At 35.6% G+C, this 12,050-nt stretch overlaps 3 protein-coding genes across 7 annotated transcripts; 1 reads left to right on the forward strand and 2 right to left on the reverse strand.

Annotated features, from left to right (window-relative positions):
- Positions 1-163: 163 nt before the first annotated feature.
- Positions 164-7,751, forward strand: LOC128881864 (THO complex subunit 2). 3 transcript variants are annotated; one of them, XR_008458203.1, is made up of 29 exons: positions 164-323; positions 470-513; positions 792-883; positions 963-1,076; positions 1,172-1,287; positions 1,365-1,495; positions 1,595-1,974; positions 2,052-2,230; positions 2,314-2,906; positions 3,040-3,274; positions 3,497-3,614; positions 3,687-3,849; positions 3,930-4,111; positions 4,196-4,480; positions 4,559-4,671; positions 4,743-4,938; positions 5,013-5,141; positions 5,205-5,333; positions 5,409-5,666; positions 5,726-5,877; positions 5,950-6,079; positions 6,156-6,261; positions 6,320-6,354; positions 6,420-6,533; positions 6,607-6,667; positions 6,739-6,800; positions 7,254-7,326; positions 7,405-7,469; positions 7,566-7,751. XR_008458203.1 is itself a non-coding variant. In XM_054133240.1 (28 exons), the coding sequence occupies exons 1-28, from the start codon at positions 259-261 to the stop codon at positions 7,594-7,596; spliced, it is 4,278 nt and encodes a 1,425-aa protein (XP_053989215.1). In that variant the 5' UTR covers positions 164-258; the 3' UTR covers positions 7,597-7,751. The 3 variants fall into 3 exon arrangements, 2 of the variants coding, with proteins under 2 accessions (XP_053989215.1, XP_053989217.1); XM_054133240.1 differs by lacking the exon at positions 7,254-7,326; XM_054133242.1 differs by lacking the exon at positions 7,254-7,326 and having other exon boundaries at positions 6,423-6,533.
- Positions 7,688-9,620, reverse strand: LOC128881865 (centrosomal protein of 63 kDa-like). 2 transcript variants are annotated; one of them, XM_054133244.1, is made up of 4 exons: positions 9,482-9,620; positions 8,704-9,364; positions 8,499-8,626; positions 7,688-8,428 (listed from the first exon to the last, which is right to left on the reverse strand). In XM_054133244.1, exons 1-4 carry the CDS (start codon positions 9,514-9,516, stop codon positions 7,984-7,986), a joined length of 1,269 nt encoding a protein of 422 aa, XP_053989219.1. In that variant the 5' UTR covers positions 9,517-9,620; the 3' UTR covers positions 7,688-7,983. The 2 variants fall into 2 exon arrangements, with proteins under 2 accessions (XP_053989219.1, XP_053989218.1); XM_054133243.1 differs by having other exon boundaries at positions 8,499-8,629.
- A 166-nt stretch (positions 9,621-9,786) lies between these two features.
- On the reverse strand, positions 9,787-11,915 carry LOC128881752 (RNA-binding region-containing protein 3). Of its 2 annotated transcripts, none has more exons than XM_054133046.1 (6): positions 11,807-11,915; positions 11,155-11,634; positions 10,949-11,093; positions 10,405-10,869; positions 10,133-10,283; positions 9,787-10,046 (listed from the first exon to the last, which is right to left on the reverse strand). In XM_054133046.1, exons 1-6 carry the CDS (start codon positions 11,825-11,827, stop codon positions 9,887-9,889), a joined length of 1,422 nt encoding a protein of 473 aa, XP_053989021.1. In that variant the 5' UTR covers positions 11,828-11,915; the 3' UTR covers positions 9,787-9,886. The 2 variants fall into 2 exon arrangements, with proteins under 2 accessions (XP_053989021.1, XP_053989020.1); XM_054133045.1 differs by having other exon boundaries at positions 10,405-10,872.
- Between the last annotated feature and the right edge of the window lie 135 nt (positions 11,916-12,050).

Here is a 12,050-nt window from a genome sequence, read left to right on the forward strand (position 1 = left end):
TCCATGTATTTAATATTTCTTAATATACGTTTCTTTCAGTATTATAACAAGAATTTTACCAATTACACTAAAAATTGCGTTGTTTACATGAAGATTGGTTTGAATAATAAAGATGTCGTACTAGACGTAATCTATGACGTAAGGAAGATCGCGCCACGATAGCTTCGAGGACGCTTGCAATGGCGTAAAATGGAGTCTATTAACCTGTGATGTTGATACGATTGTTTTTAATCACAAAAAGCTTTTCATGGAATTAAAATGGCTGGTAAAGTGTGGAATTCAGAATTATGGAAAGCATGGGATAAACATGGGAAAAATGATTTGTAAGTGGTTAACGCGTTAACGTCAGAAGTGCGTTCGATTAATATTGAATTGATACTGCATACTCTGTGCAATTGATGGTTGCAACTTATCTCTCCTGTTTCTCGCTCTTCTGAAGAGTTAATTGTCAATTAACAACTGTTTGCAGCCTCAAGTTAATCAAGCACAAATTTAAGGAAGGCAACACTACAGGTGAATTTTCATTGTCTTACCATTTACCTTGCCAGCTTGGGTACCATGCTGCATCAGTGTAACACTTTGTGTACATTACGATCTCATGTTTACGTGTCCTCACTCTTGATCATACTTTATTTGCAAAATTTCTGACTTACACGGTTATTAAATGTTCAAAACTAGCGTATCGTTATAAGAAACGTGGCAAATCTATCATTGAATTTACTAGACTTACTAGAATTATAGATTGTTGAGCATGTTAAGCAGTTTTCGCATGGTGTTTGTTTTCCTTCTAGAATGGAGAAGAGGATTATACGAATTAATATCGAATGGAATCCGTGGGAACATAAAGAGGGACAATGTAGTCCAGACATTAGGTGAACTGATGGTAAGAATAATTAACTATGGACCATAAATACTACCACACCGCATTGAAAATCAATCAAATAAAATATATTTCTTTCCAGAATATCGATGGGGCAATACCATCCGCGATAGTAGATATATTTACGTTAATAGATGTGGAAGCACATAACGAAGAAAGAAATAACTTTTATTATATCGTGAAAGAAGCAGAAAAGGTATTTTATTAGATAAATAAGATTGAACTACCTATGGTCCACGAGAAAGAATTCACAATGACATGATTAATTTATGTGGTATGCTTTTTGCACAGTTTCTAACAGATAGGATATTAAAGGAAAGATTAGAAATCGATACCTTACAAGACGTAGGAACCCTGAAGAATAAGAATTTCCAAACCAAATTTATCAAAGTGAAGACAAAATTGTAGTATGTATTTCTCATCCGATAGTATAATACTTTCTTATCCAATACTAGGCTTGTATAAAGTTTATATCTTCTTACAGTTATAAACAACGTAAATTTAACTTATTTAGAGAAGAAAGCGAAGGTTATTCTAAACTTATAGTGGAATTGAATCAGGAACGTCCGGAAAATGAAGTACCATCGATACTAGAAATTGTTAAATCTCTCATTGGTACGTGCATAAAACGTTATTTGCTCTAATACGATTTATCATGAAGTATTTGGTATCGTTTGAATTCCATACAGAACTATATATGTATCATTCTTGTAGGATATTTCAATTTAGACCCTAATAGAGTACTCGACATTTTATTAGAAACTTTTGAAAATCGACCTCAGGACGATGCACTTTTTATTCCTTTAATTCGTTCGTATATGAGCGACCAGCAGGTGCTCTGTGAAGTTTTAGGATTTAAATATTGTTGTACCGTCAATGCTACTCCGTTTTCATTACAAAAAGTTACTGCGCTAATGTTGCAACACGGTGTCATCAAATTGGACGATATATTGCCATGGTTAGTGCCAGACGATAGGACTATTATCAAAGAACACGAGCACGCGATGAAACTAGCGAAAGAATATGTTCGCAAATTGAGCATAATCTCTACTAAAGATAAAGAAGAAGTCTTGGAGGAGAAAGAGAACCTACAGGTACACGAACGTGCAATTTCATCTCGAATAGCGTTGGCATCGATAAAGTTTTTATTTTTGTCGTTTCTTTCCAAAAGGATAAGTATTCGAGTAATCAAAAGTTCGGATTATGCGAAGCGCTTTTAGAAATAGGAGCTTGGGAGGTGGCACAAAACTTATTCGGTAGATTACCAGAACACAGTCTCACAGATCAGCGTCCTATCGCGTTAGCGTTGTGTAAGATGATACAGGCTCTCATCGAACCCGTTTACCGCAAGTAAGTCTAGTTTTATTCATCATTGACATCGAATACGTTGTTACGATTAAATTATGGTACTGTGTTATTGTCTCGTACTTCAGATATTGCATCATATCGCCAAAAATACAAGGCAGAAGAATTCCTCCGTTGAAGAGCTCTCTCGCACCAAAATCCTTAGAAAATCTCGAACATATACACGATCAGCTGTTACCAATGCTCATAGTTCTCGGTCCCAATTTACACCACGACCCTGTTTTAATGTACAAAATCATGAGATTATGTCACGTGGTTATCAAGCAGTGTCCATTGGACTCGAACAAGCAGCCCGTCGACAAAAACAACAATCTCTACTACGATGTACTGACTATCCTCGACGTGGCGCTGTTACCCTCATTGTCTTTCATGGATTGCAATTGTTGCGTCGCGGAAGAATTATGGAACATTCTAAAATATTATCCATATCAAAATCGATATTGCTTGTACGCTCGCTGGAAGAACGACACACCATTGCAGCACGCTGCTCTTCTGCGGAAAAGAGCCGACGCGCAGAAGATGATCAAATCTATCATGAAGAGAGTGAGCAAGGAAACTATCAAACCTGTGGGAAGATCGATAGGGAAATTGACTCATTCGTCGCCTGGTGTATTATTCGATTACGTTCTTATACAGATTCAGTTGTACGATAATCTCATAGGTATGTAGATAATCTCGCGGGAATCATGTACTATCTAGCAGAGTTGGATGTCATCAGTTAAAAGTGCTACCGCGATTTAATACAGCCTCCCAGACTTTCGTGTTAAACTCTTTGATCGTTTCGCGTGTTACAGGACCTGTTGTAGATTCTTTAAAATACCTGACGAATATTTCGTACGATGTACTCGGTTACTGTCTCGTGGAAGCTTTGGCAGGCGCGGATAGAGATAGATTTAAGCACGACGGCACCAGCATATCCCTCTGGCTCCAATCTCTTGCTTCCTTCTGTGGAGCCATATTCAAGAAATATAATATCGAACTCACCGGTCTGTTGCAATACGTAGCCAACCAACTTAAAGCACAAAAAAGGTAATTCGAGTAAAATTAATTTTTTAATATATTCTACATACAGGTTACACCTTTCTTTAAAAGCTAACGGCAATATTCTGCGATAAGATTCGCTGTTTGCAATTTCAGAATAATTCCACGTGAAAATATGAATCGAGTATCGCGTGTACTGAAGATTTTTTAATTGCAGCATACATATATATAGTAATAATAAATTTCAAGCAATGTGTAAATTCATTTCAGCTTAGATTTGTTAATATTGAAAGAGATAGTACAAAAAATGGCAGGCATCGAAGCCGCGGAGGAGATGACTTCGGATCAGTTGGATGCCATGGCGGGAGGAGATTTATTGAAGAACGAGGTAGTATTAGTAGATAATTAATAACTAGTGAATTTTATGCAAACATGCGTTCATTACTAAAATATTTTCTAGGCTGGTTACTTTAGTCAAGTACGTAACACAAAGAAATCATCTCAACGATTGAAAGAAGCTCTCGCCGAACACGATCTCGCTGTAGCTCTGTGTCTTCTGATGGCGCAACAGAAACATTGCGTCGTGTACAGAGAAACGGATAAATCTCACCTAAAACTCGTTGGTAAGCGATCCCGAGAGCTGAATATTTAATAGATTATTTAATAGAAATTTATAAGGCTATAATTTAACGTAAAATCGCAGGAAAGTTATACGATCAGTGTCAAGACACGTTAGTTCAATTCGGAACGTTCTTGGGTTCGACGATGACGGTTGACGAGTACGTGGAGAGACTTCCCTCCATACATTCTATGCTCCAGGACAATCACATACATTCTGACGTTGCATTTTTCCTCGCGAGACCCATGTTCGCCCACGCTATTAACGTAAATCATCGACGTGTTTTAAATAAACTGAAATTCATTTAATTCATTTCTTAGAGTTCAAATTCATCTGAATAATTCTTTCAGATTAAATACGACGCGCTGCGTAAGGCAGACCCAAACTACAAGAAGATGTCGACTACTATGAAGCAAGCGAAATACGCAGAAGCTGCGCAAGCAGTCATGGCGCCTGTCGCGCAGTCCGTTAGACCTTTGCACCCCTTGAAAGTATGGGAAGACATTTCGCCGCAATTCTTGGTGACATTCTGGTCGCTGTCCATGTACGATTTGTACGTCCCTGTTGAAAGTTATCAGCGCGAAATTAACAAGCTGAAGCAACTCGCGATACAGAGTGCTGACTCGAAGGACGTGGTACGTCGATGTGTCTTCGTACCACAAAATTGTATTAATTTTTAATTCTATTTATTTTAGTTGATGTATTCTTTCCAGAATGTTAGTAAAGGAAAAAAGGAACAGGAGAGATACACTACGTTGATTGAGAAATTGCAAGATGAAAGGAGAAAACAGGAAGAACACGTTGAAAAAGTATTCGCGTATCTGAGGTATAATTATATACATTATGTCATACTGAGACTGAAACGAGCGTTAGTAATTTGCCTAATTGATCCATCAGACAAGAAAAGGATTCGTGGTTCTTATCTCGGAGCGCCAAATCAGCAAAGAACGAAACGATAACCCAATTTCTACAACTGTGCCTGTTTCCTCGCTGTACATTTACCACTGTGGATGCCATGTATTGTGCAAAGTTCGTTCACACTATACATTCATTAAAGACTGCGAATTTTTCGACGCTTCTTTGCTACGACAGAGTAAGTGCGATCAGCAAAGAAACACCGTCGCCTGGAGCTACGTAAAACGTTCACTCTGTACTTGAATTTTCCAGCTTTTCTGTGATATAACGTATTCAGTTACCTCGTGCACCGAGAACGAAGCGAATCGTTACGGAAGATTTTTATGCGCCATGTTGGAGACAGTAATGAGATGGCATTCGGAGAAAGCCATATTCGATAAGGTATCGCTTTTATTAATTAGTTTTAAACACTCGAACGTGTTCACACGTCTCTCTTGCTTGTAGGAATGCAGCAACTATCCTGGATTCGTGACAAAGTTCCGAGTTAGCAATCAATTCTCCGAAGCGAACGATATGGTAGGATTCGAGAATTACAGACACGTCTGTCACAAGTGGCACTACAAAATTACCAAGGTATTGTATAAGGATATTCGATCGTTTCTCTCTACTAAAGTGATTAGTGAGTACTAAAATGATTACATGTTACAGGCTATAGTAGTCTGCTTGGACTCTAAGGATTATGTACAAATAAGAAACTCTTTAATAATACTAATAAAAATATTGCCACACTTTCCTGTATTGGCCAAACTATCCCAAATCCTCGAACGTAAAGTCGAGAAGGTCAGAGAAGAGGAACGCGGACAACGTCAGGATTTACATGTCCTGGCCACTTCCTACAGTGGCCAACTGAAAGCCAAAACCCCGAATATGATTCGCGAAGCAGACTTTCATCACGTGGGAGATAAGGTTTGTACTCATGGCCGATTTGTTTAGCGAATACTCGTAGCAATATAATTTCTACGTAGGCGGGAAAGACGCAAGATGCTCCAAGCAACGATGTGTCGGAAAAAGTCGGCGACGGAATGTCGAGTAAAGAGATCACCAACGGCGACACTCGAATGGAAAAGGAAAATAAGGATCAGCGGGAGAAACGAAGCGCGTCGAATCAAATACATCAGTATGTTACATAATGGATATTTAAATTCTTTTCTACGTAATGCTAGGGCGCTGTAACGTTTTCTGTTTCTAGCGAAAGTTCCGAGAAAATCAGGAAGAAAGACGAGAGCAAGGAGAGTTCGGATGGAAAGGACAAGCACGCGAAAAAGGAGGAAATTAAGGAAGACGATCCTATAGATAAAAAGGATAGAAAATATTATAAAGTAATTGCATACTCTATATGAACTACTGTGTAACATTCGAGGAACTTGTCGTTGTTTAACGCTAACTAAATTACAGGAAGAACATTATTACAGCAGCGGAGTAGACAATTTAGATCGAGATCTTTCTAGCGTATCAAACAGTAGCGCTAGTTCTGGACCAACGCAGGATGGATCTGACAGAGGTCTGTATAAAAATATTCGAAATATTATCGAGATGTATTAATCTACGTTTAATTTTAGATGCAAAAAGGAGAAAAGTTGAGAGCATACAGAAGGTGAGAACCTTTGCATTCCGTTGATTCGTTTCTTACCTTGTTGTAAATCGACTTGTTGTCGTTAGCAGGAAGGCAGACGCGCAGAAGGCAATTTAGACAAGAAGGAGCGTTCGAGTAAGGGGAAAATAAGGGACGAACAAAAAGAACTGCGCAAAGAAAAGAAATTGGGTCGGAAAAGGGTACGTCTCGTATCTAGAACATAAGTTCATTTCATTTAGTATATAATTGCATATAATTTTCGTATGAAAACAGGACAGGGCAGACGATTCAGCCGTCACAACCGAACAGAAAAGAAGAAAAGACGACGAAAGAGGTATACACGTTCGCCTCGCCGATACAAATTTATTTTAAATCATATTTTTACATCAATGAAAATATTTTTAGCCAAAGGAGCGCATCAAAACGGCGATATTCCAGAACACAGAGAAAAACATCATTATAATAAGGTTGGTAGTTTCAAGTTGAAGTTTCCATTATCTCTAGTAAAGAAAATATAAATTGCTTTTTATCAGATCGATATTCATTCAAATAAGTCAGAGTATAATGCGCTATAAACATTAGCAATTCTGTTAATTTTTCGTTTACGTTATTTGAATGATTTTTTCGATATTCGTATAAGCTGTCATCGTTAACGAGTCGTAAGTAGGTCATTAGTTGCCCTCCCTGTAATTATTAAGTACGAAAAGGTGTAGCATATCACGAAATCTGTATAGACGAGAAAGGAAACGCGTCTGTATTCGATAAGAATATTCATTACACGTCGCAATAACATTACACATTTTTTTTTTAAAAATCCTATAACATCACAGTTTATTTTTTTTTTTTTTTATATTTATTCCAACATTCTGACATCAATTAACTTTTAATCGTTTTTCTAACACTATTCCTTGACCCCTTAGTTGATAAAGACGTCCGCTTCGAGTACATTGAAAAGACGAAATGGGAGACAATAGCAAAGACCAGAAAAAATAGGTGATACTATCAAGTACCCAAACGTCAATTACAGGAAAATGTGGCATTCGGAGGATTCATATGAGAATATATTTTCAGGAAAAGTCACCCTACACAAAGGAACGTACTCATGAACGGGAAGGACGTGAAAATCGAGATAAACAATATCCTTTTCTAATACATTTGTTCCATTTAATAGCTATCAATGAAATGATCGTGATTTCAAAGAATAAAATATATGATCCTTAATTATGAATTACTAGGAGGAGTTCGGATCCCAAACGAAGATGATGTACAACAATGGACAAAATTTGACTTAACATTTTATATACTACGTTTGGTGTTGCATGTATTAAGGTAGAATTCAAATAATAAAGAAAAATAGAGATTAATTTGTATATTATATTAACGTCCAATTTTATAAAATAAACTAGATAACAAAAGTTCTTTGGTATATATTCAATTCAGTCTTAAATTTGTACATACAACTAAGATTTTATATAGTTTATAACAAATAGAATTAGCGATCGCAATAAAGATGTCACGAGTTTCATACCTGATTGTTTGTTAATTATGCTTAGATTGCTCCTACAAAACTACTATGTGCGTTATAAATACTATATTTAATACAAATGTCATACTAATTCTTATTTTACCGCTATTAAATTATAGTAAACATTACGAATTATTGATAAAATTGTAATAATATTGATCCGCTTTCAAACTCTCTTCCTCTAGCCGCTTGAGTCTCAATTTTGCATCATGAAGAATATCTTCCGTGGAACTACTTTCGCTAATAACTGTATTTGTATTTGCAGTTTGCGTTGGAATTTCTACGCTAGTAGGCCTTAACGTGCGTATCCCTTCTATTTGTCGACATAACTGAAGGGCACGCTGCGTTATCTGTTCTATTTTCAATTGCTGATCTTTTATGAGAGCAGTTAATTCCTCCTTCTCTTTAGTAAGCGCTTTGATTCTTTCCTCTTGAGATGGATTGCTCACAAACTCTGTTTGTACCTCCATATTCTTTAAATCGCGACTCGTCGATGTTTTCCTCGTTTCTTGTTCCTGTAATTTTTCTACGTCTTCTAACTTTTTGCAGTTGGTTTGTTCTTTTTGCAATCTATAAGTCGTAAGTAATTATACAAAAATGGAGTAACGCATAAGTTATATATACATGTGGTATCGCTTACCTATTTTCTTCTTGTAATAGTAATCTTTCTTTGAGCGCTAATTTCATTTCCTTCTGTAAAATATACTGTTCGTTATTCATTTTTGTTTCCTTTAACTGTTGTTCCTTCAAGCTCACTGAATGCACCACCTTCTAAAATAGTATATTCTATTATTTATTAGTCAATTTAGAATACACATTAATTACGAAATAATAGTTCATGTTACCTGAACTTGTTCCAATTTTGTATTTAATACTTCAAGTTGCCGTTCTATAAGAACTGCTTTTTCCTTTAACATCATTTCTCTTTTGCGTAGCTTACTATCTACTACTTGCTTATGCATAGATACCTTCTTCTTTAGCATTTCCAATTTTTCAATTTGTAACTTGTAAGCACGCCACGAGAATTGAGTTTGTGTGGATTCATTGCAGAGGGACACATTTTCTTTTATTGGTACACTATTGTGCGTATTGTAGAAGAACATAGTTATGCACTTTAATATACACAACAACAGTGGCATATCATTTTTAATATACTGTGATATAACATGTTTTCCTTTAGTATCGTGAGGATTAATACCTAGTGTTTCCAGGGCATGTAACACATAATCGCTCCTTAACTTTTCATTATCATTTTCATTCCTATCAGACTTTTCCATTGTCTTATTGGAAAAGTTTACTAAAAGTGGTGCTTCACTGGCAAATACCGATAATGTATAAGCGTAATTATGATTGAATAAATACTCTGCTATCAATAGATCGTAAACATACTGTTTGGCTGATTTAGGACCATCGCTTTTCAGTACAAGGTCCTTATTTTTTAATGCATTCACTAGATTTTGACGTAGGTGTGTCCTTATATTCGATATTACTCCACATTCTTCGAACCTTTAAATGGTACAATAATTGATTAAACTGATACAAAACATAAATTTTCTATGTTTATCAAAATTAACCTTTACTTTCTTCTTAACTCTTCTAATATATTTATATGAGCATTCTTACCATTTATACATAGACGAAATGTACTTTTGATCCATATCAGACAATTAGAATAACTTTAGATCGAAGATATAATTATAAATTAATATTATAAACCGTTTCTTTCTGACGACAGATCAATTGTATGTATACAAAATTTAAATTTGGGGGGGGGGGGGGGGGTAGGGGCGCCATCGGTGGCGAAACGCCCAAGTTTGCAGTGAAAATAGTTCCTACTGTTGCCGTTAGATGGAGCCACTAAGTGTTTCTTTGTAGCGGATTTTATTTTCAGGAAGCAAATACTCGCTACAATAAAACGTATAAAACAATGTAATTAAGGGATCTGATGAAGTATATTTTTATTTAAAATATTCTTGTTTGTGTCACATGATTTATGATAGATGAAATAAATAAGGTTAGGAATTTACATTAACTTTTTGCTGGTTTAGCAAATTGCACGACCATTGGCTTGTCTTTTAATATGTATCCATTCGTTTGATTGAGAGCCAGCTGTGCTTGTTCGATATTTTGTAATGTAACAAATGCTTGACCCTTCATTCTACCCTCTTGCATAAGTCTCACATCATACCTAGAATTATAAAGATTATATTATAGAATGTTATAACAAACTAAACAAGAACTGCAATATTTTAGATACTCGTGAAAAATTCTTACTCGAATACTGTTTTTAACTCAGGTACCATAAATCTTCGGTAAATAAAATGGAGGTCTTTTGCTTCGACTTGTTTTGCAAGATTTTTTATGTACAAACGATTAGAAGGCTTGCCAGGATGATAATTTTTGAAAACAGGAAGCAGCCTCTGATCTGCAATATAAATAAAATTAATTCTTAATCCTTTGGAACTTTCGATTCAAAAGCCAACAATTGAATCAGTAAACTAATCGATAACTGAATATTAGGACTAAACAAGTTATTATTATAATACCGTTAGCAGAAATCTTATTATCCGCCAATTCTTTGGAAGTGATCACTTCCTGCTGAATATTTTCCGTGCTTTCGTCTTCAACAGTTTCGGGATTTTTGGGAAGAGGAAACATTAAACCAAAACCCCCATCTACAGTATTTTCAGTTACAACATTATCTTCCCTACTCGAGACGTCCAACAATGTCTCTACTGTTTTTAATTCAATCTTCAGATTCTTCGCTTCTGAACGCTGCACCGGCTCAAACATGTCTTCTGGTTTTACAACCTTCTGCGTAGAAGTAGTAGCTGCGATTTGTTTAGCAGGGTTAACGAATTTGGGAATTTTTAAACGCTTTGTGGATTGTTGAGATTTTCTTTTTACAGGGATAATTTCCACGAGTTGCGTCGCGCTATTTTCCTCGTCTGACTCTATTTCAGATTCTTCTTCTTCTTCTTCTTCTTCTTCCTCCTCTTTATTGCAAGAATCTGCTGAGATAAATATATTATATAACAAACTCATAAATAAAATTTGGATAAAAATGGAATAAAACTGTGGTTTCGTTACCTTCGTATTCTTTGTCATTTAAGCTTCCTTTCTCGAATATATTCTTGTATTTTTCTAAATTATAGACATCTTTAAGCAGTGGAAATTCTGCTTCAAGTTCCTCAAAAGGTGGAGGCAAATTCATTTTGTTCATTAAGTGTAGAACCTGTACAAACATGAACCATTTAGAAGTTTATAATGTAAACTATGTTCTTTCGTTAATTTACCTGTGTATAGAAGGCTGGTTCTTTTACCAATTGGATAGCTATTCTTATCAATGTACTCTTTGTCGGTGGTAAATATTTATATTGTATATTTGGAGGAGGCGGTTGAGAGAAAACTTGATTGGCAGTCCAACTATTCAATTTTTGTAGAAAAGCTTGAAAATTGGATTTACTAATTGGTTCCTTTTTACTTTCTTCCGTGGTAAGCTTATCATTATAAACTTCGTTTGGTGTATTTTCTATAGATATAAATTTCTTAGCGAATTCAACCGTCAAGTATTGCCCTCGAATATTTAATTGATGCAGACGCAATAATGCTTCTGTAGCTGCCTGTTGCGATGGAAACTTTGCATAAGTTACAGTATATTTCTTGGAGGGTCTCAAGGTCCGTGTATTAACAGCACCAAATTTTTTAAATAATTCATTGCGTCGTTCATTGGAGAGTTCTGGTGGCAGATGAAGAATTCTAAGAGTATCAGAAATCTAAAATAAAATGTTGAATATTTAGCGTTTAAAGATTAAAGAGGGGTTACAATACAAATTGTAATAAACAAAACAGCAATTCAATAAAGGTTAGGTAGCCAGTAGACAATTTACATTCGATTTCTCTTTACAATTTATTAATACTACGTGTGTAAAAAAAAAAGGAAATTACATGTGCTGTCTTGGATGACATTCTAAATTAATATTGGAGTGATAATAATTCTATTATCAACCACTGAAATATGTTGATATTAGTTATGGTACCAGTAGCGACATCGGTGGCGAAATGCCCAAGTTTGTAGTGAAAATAGGTTCCTACTGTTACCATTAGATGGAGCCACGTGTAACTTTTAATAAATTATTTTTTATTTGCGATAAATGCATAAGTAATATGATTCCTTGCGTTATACAGCTGG

Source organism: Hylaeus volcanicus, chromosome 9, assembly GCF_026283585.1.
Source record: "Hylaeus volcanicus isolate JK05 chromosome 9, UHH_iyHylVolc1.0_haploid, whole genome shotgun sequence".
Classification (NCBI taxonomy): Eukaryota; Metazoa; Arthropoda; class Insecta; order Hymenoptera; family Colletidae; genus Hylaeus; species Hylaeus volcanicus.

What these genes read in the sequence shown, in the direction of transcription:
- LOC128881752 (XM_054133045.1), bottom strand. Translation starts at nt 11,827, where the DNA reads ATGTCATCCAAGACAGCACAT. An exon ending in TGTCATCCAAGACAGCACAT is followed by an intron (nt 11,635 to 11,806) that starts GTAATTTCCTTT and finishes ATTTTATTTTAG; the next exon opens with ATTTCTGATACTCTTAGAAT. An exon ending in AACCAGCCTTCTATACACAG is followed by an intron (nt 11,094 to 11,154) that starts GTAAATTAACGA and finishes ATGTTTGTACAG; the next exon opens with GTTCTACACTTAATGAACAA.
- LOC128881865 (XM_054133243.1), bottom strand. Translation starts at nt 9,516, where the DNA reads ATGGATCAAAAGTACATTTCGTCTATGTATAAATG. An exon ending in CAAAATTGGAACAAGTTCAG is followed by an intron (nt 8,630 to 8,703) that starts GTAACATGAACT and finishes ATACTATTTTAG; the next exon opens with AAGGTGGTGCATTCAGTGAG. An exon ending in CTATTACAAGAAGAAAATAG is followed by an intron (nt 8,429 to 8,498) that starts GTAAGCGATACC and finishes TACGACTTATAG; the next exon opens with ATTGCAAAAAGAACAAACCA.
- LOC128881864 (XM_054133240.1), top strand. Translation starts at nt 259, where the DNA reads ATGGCTGGTAAAGTGTGGAATTCAGAATTATGGAAAGCATGGGATAAA. An exon ending in AAAGTGAAGACAAAATTGTA is followed by an intron (nt 1,288 to 1,364) that starts GTATGTATTTCT and finishes ATCTTCTTACAG; the next exon opens with TTATAAACAACGTAAATTTA. An exon ending in GTGCTGACTCGAAGGACGTG is followed by an intron (nt 4,481 to 4,558) that starts GTACGTCGATGT and finishes TATTCTTTCCAG; the next exon opens with AATGTTAGTAAAGGAAAAAA.